This window comes from Brassica napus, chromosome A6 (assembly GCF_020379485.1).
Source record: "Brassica napus cultivar Da-Ae chromosome A6, Da-Ae, whole genome shotgun sequence".
Classification (NCBI taxonomy): domain Eukaryota; kingdom Viridiplantae; phylum Streptophyta; class Magnoliopsida; order Brassicales; family Brassicaceae; genus Brassica; species Brassica napus.
The window spans coordinates 923671-928793 of NC_063439.1; the positions used below are offsets into that span (position 1 = coordinate 923671).

General features: G+C 31.9%; 1 protein-coding gene across 1 annotated transcript; it reads left to right on the plus strand.

Annotated features, from left to right (window-relative positions):
• Positions 1–1583: 1583 nt before the first annotated feature.
• On the plus strand, positions 1584–2474 carry LOC106351054 (ethylene-responsive transcription factor 4). Its single transcript, XM_013790872.3, has one exon. It carries the CDS (start codon positions 1811–1813, stop codon positions 2339–2341), a length of 531 nt encoding a protein of 176 aa, XP_013646326.1. The 5' UTR covers positions 1584–1810; the 3' UTR covers positions 2342–2474.
• Positions 2475–5123: the final 2649 nt, after the last annotated feature.

Sequence of the window (5123 nt, forward strand, 5' to 3'; positions counted from 1 at the left end):
ATCCGACAATTTGTCTGATATAGTAATCTTGCGCTGTTATAGTTGTCAATGTTGTTATAATAAATTTTATTTAATCATCGTATCCGACAATTTTATTCGATATAGTTTATTTTTGTTGATGAATCCGATGAATATCTTTGATATTGTTGATATTTTATCGGCTAATTTTGTCGTTTTATCCGACATTTTTATTTGATATAACACTTTTGCATCATTAGCCATAATGTTGTTTGTTATGATCATTTTTATTTAATCATCGTATTTGACAAATTTTTTGTCATAGTATCTGAAAATTTTATTCGATATAACTAATAGATTTTATCTTTATATTTTTTTGAATACTTTCAATACAATTTATAGCTAATAGATTTTATCTTTTTTGATAGTTTTGATATCATTTTATATTATTTTAATCATCTATTTCTTAACATAACAAATTTTATTCATCGATGTATTTAACGATTTTATTTAATACAATAGATAATCTTTGTAATTGTGTCTTTATGTTTTATTTAAACATATTAAAAAGTAATTATTGTTAGAGCTGATAATTTTTCAGTGTAATAAAAAAAATTTATATATGTTTTTATTTTGTTTGGTAAATGTGGTTGTGTTAATTTTCAATTTTTTGATACAAATATTTTGGATTTTATCTTATTTAAAACTTTGTATAATGTAATATTTTGTCTTTCTATTTATTAATCTTATTTGATATTGTGAAAGTCCATTTAGTCTAATGGTTTGATTAAGAGTTCATTATGCTTCTACACGAAGATGTATGGTGTTCAAACTCCAGAAAATGCAAATTATACAGATTACGGAGAAAAATGTTATAAGAGAGCTTCAAAATGGTTTAGAGTGCACCATTGACATAGATCTCGTATGACAGTTTAGAGTGGCACAGTCAGACGTGTATTCTCATAAACTGGTAGAAATACCAACAGTAAAATCGTCTAGTATTTCTCATCGCTTAAATAATATAATTAACCAGATGTTCAAAAAAATCTTTTTCGATATTTGTTGAATGTTCTATATTATAGCTTTAGTATTAACTTTTTACCAAATAGGCAGGCAATGATAAATATGTTTCTTCACTTTTATGTTTCTAAACATGTGGACATCCAAATCAGATCATCTACCGGGAATGATATATATATATATATATATATATATATATATATATATATATATATATATGTAAGTGATGTTTTTACTTTTTATAGATTTAATATGGATGAATGAAACATAGTCTCAAAATCGTCTCCTACCAAATTGCATTATAAACCCTTGATAGTAAGTAATCTTTAGTTCATTTTAATCGTCCCATGTCGTATTATGATATTTTTTTATCAACTATCCATTTAACTAAAACAAGTTTTGGTTAGATGAGTTGATTTTTTGAAGATTTCCTATATTTGTCCGTGTTTTATCTATATGAAAAAAAAATATAGCCTATGGATTTTACCGCTTTTGCTAGTGACTGATGTGCCAATCCATCGGATTCGTAGTCATGTAAAGGAGGATTTAGTCATGTTGTATTATGATCTGTGCAGTCTATGTTTGAAGATAAACTTCAAGTTAAGAAAATAAAATTCTTACTGTAAAAAGAATTGCAGGAAAGCAGTAAACACATGGCTATATATAAGTGGAGGATACAAAAGGAAACCCAAGAAAACCGGTTCACTGTAATAAACCATGTAAGTGACTATTCACAAGAAAGCTCCCTTAAAAGGAGCGTTCGCTTTACTCTCCCTATAAAAAGACACTTGTTTTCTCATTACCACAAGACTCTTTCACCGATCTTCTCAAAATGAAAACGGGTTTGAAACCCGACCCGAACCCGGTCGAGAGAAATGAGAAAGAGGTTCGTTACCGAGGCGTGAGGAAACGCCCATGGGGAAGATTCGCAGCCGAGATCCGAGACCCGGTTAAGAGAACTCGGGTCTGGCTCGGCACATTCGACACGGCTGAGAACGCGGCGCGTGCCTACGACGCTGCAGCGCGAGACTTTCGCGGCCCAAAGGCCAAGACGAACTTTCCTCCGACGGTTCTTGAGCTTAACGCGAATAAAGAAGGCCGTTTCGCTCGTAGTCCTAGTCAGAGTAGCACCGTCGACTCCGTCTCTCCTACAGGGAGAAGACTAGCAGCACTTCCGCAGCTCGAGCTCAGCTTAGGAGGTGGTGGCAGTGGCGGTGGTGCGTGTTATGATCATGTTCCCGTTGCGCGTCCTCTTTACTTCTATAATAACATGAAAGCGTTTTCACCGGCTGGTACCTGTGGAGGTGAGAAGAAACCTCAGCCGTTGAATCTGGATCTTACCTTAGCTCCTCCGGCGGAATAGGCCGTAAGGTCCTCCTAGTATCTTTTTCTATCTAAGAAAATCGAGATAGTAGTTAAATAAACTGACATGGAAAAGTCGTTATGTATATATTTTTATCAACGTATAACATAAGATATGAACTTTTGTTATGATCTTTCTTTTTTATTTGCTACTGGTTTCTCAAAGTCGTACATGTAAACGATGTTACTACATTTTCAAAGGTTTTAGTATATACTATAAATGATAAGTTAATAGCCAAACAAATTCTGGAAAAGATATGTCGTTGTCGTCTATTTCAAAGGTAGACGATTAAAGGATAATTATTATAGCGCTTTTCGGGTCGTGTTAGAAATTATATTTTAATAATGATAACTATAGCTGTATATTTTGTTAGAGATAAATAAATAAAATAGTTGTAGTATTGTCGTCGCTTGAAAACAATGGACCAAGTGTCATGCACACAAGCACAAGTCATGGGAGGACCCCATCTTTGGCTGCGGCGTATGTTAGAAGAATACTTCTTTACAGCTTTACGTCATCTTCATGGGCCCTACTACCTTCACAGTTTGGACAATCTCTTGACTTACTGATGAGTTTGCAGAACATCTATGAACATGAAGAATTAGTCATGCATGTTATTGTTAACAAGTTTGAAACGGTAAAACGATGACGTTTTACGGATGTTGAGATGGATAAGGTGGCTTCATAATGAGAGACAAGGAAGGTGAGATCTGATAGGATTCTTGTCGCCAGCTTTGCTATCAAAACGTATAAGCAGTTAAGCACTATCTCTCATATCCAACGGCTAGAATTAAACTATAATTTTCCACATGGGTAGACGTGGTAGTTGCTTCCTTTTTTCTGCTACTGTTTTTTTTGGGAATTAAGAAGATTGAATTGGGTCCACTTATCTCTTTCACGTATTCTGCTTATTTTAGGTTTTAGAAGCCATGACGACCGGTAGAAAAACATTTGAAATAAATTGTTAACATTTTCTGGAATCTTGAACTCTGTTAAAGCATAGATAGCTATCAAACTACAATACAGTACTACGTCGGTTCAAATTCTGGTTTAAGGCTATCTCCAACAAAACGCAAAACTTAGTGTAATTTCATTTGCAACAAAACACCAAAATTGACATAATTTTAACAAATTTAGTTTGATGTAAATTTAGCGTTAACACTTTTCATCATACCAAAATTTCAAAAAACATATTATATTATATTATATTATATTTTATGACATAGTTCAATTATTATTGTTAACTAGTTTAAATTTTCAATCAAACATAAATATATTGTAGTATTTGTATTTTCTAATTATTTTTACATAATTAAAATTTTATATATTTTTCAATTAATAAATCACTAAATAAGTATTATCATTTACGTCATATTGTATTTTTTATAAACTATAAAACTACAAATATTTGACAAAATACTATTTAACGTGATAAAATAATTATTTATCAATTAAAAATAAGAAAAATTATTAAAACTGAAAAATTGAATTATATATAATATTACTGGTTAAAACATTCGATGTTATTATTGGAGACACCCTAAACATTATTTGAACTACGTGAATAAAAAAGTTATGAACACCATATTCAGCTTTGTTATGATTTGTGCGGCTAAGGATCAGAAACGTGAGAAGTGCAACATAAAAATTCCGTGTTGACGAGGTTTATGCTGGGGTCTCTAAAAATTAAATAGTTTGGATTAACCCTTATCTTATTAGTAACGACATTTAGCCCCATAGACATACCCCTCAACCAAATTCCATTCAACATAGCATTTTTTTTTAAACATAGCATATTATTTAAAGTTAATTATATTCCAATTCATTTCTATTTCTTCTTATTAATGGAAAATGCAATTTTCATGTAAAAAATATATCCATTTATTTTTACTTTATATTTACAAAAATGATATTTACAGGAATATCGACAAACATATATTTATGGATATTCTATTTTAGATTAATACATTAAAATAAATTTCATTTATATTATAAAATTTCTGTAATATAGAAAAGATGAAAAATATAGGCTTCGAATGATGACGAACCGCCTTACACCGCACCACTGTAAATAGTAACAAAAATTTCTAAGTATACCTATGTATCTATATATTTTTGTTACTATTACAATCGCACTATATTTGTCCCACAGTTGTCATGCACCTCACCATTCAGAACCGTATTAAAGATAGTATAAACTATGATATGTCATGTCACTCGGGTGCTAGGGCGACGGTGAAGACTACTTAATCTTGCATATATATATATACCAAAATAAATTTTGTATGAATTTACACAAATTATAAGAACTATAAAATAGATCTTTTTCTTCAAGATTGCACTCTGAACCATTTGAAATATTGTCGGAGGTTCCCGTATCACAATCGGAAACAGAGCGGTTCGCTTGATATAAGCCCTGTTCAGAAACTCGCTAGGCGTTCCTCGTACGTTCGGCCAACGCCTAGCGCCGAACGAAAAAATCGGAGATTTTGTGGGGATTAATCGGCGATTTAGTTTCCTTATATACTATATATTTGTATAAAGATACAAGAAAGATAGCTTTGCGTAGCGGTTAAAGCTTCCCTTTGTTATCGAATAACCCGGGTTCGAAGGCTGTTAGAGGCGTTTTTGCTTTTTTTTTATCTTTAACTTAAATGAAGGGCACTTTTGTCATTTCCGCGTCGTCTTCCTCATTGCATTATTAGGGTTTCTGCGTTTTGAAGCTCGACGGCTGAGCAACTTTGACGAATTTTAGAGCAAGTAAACTCGTTTTTATTGCTGT

Coding starts and splice junctions, on each gene's coding strand:
- LOC106351054 (XM_013790872.3), top strand. CDS start 1,811: ATGAAAACGGGTTTGAAACCCGACCCGAACCCGGTCGAGAGAAATGAG.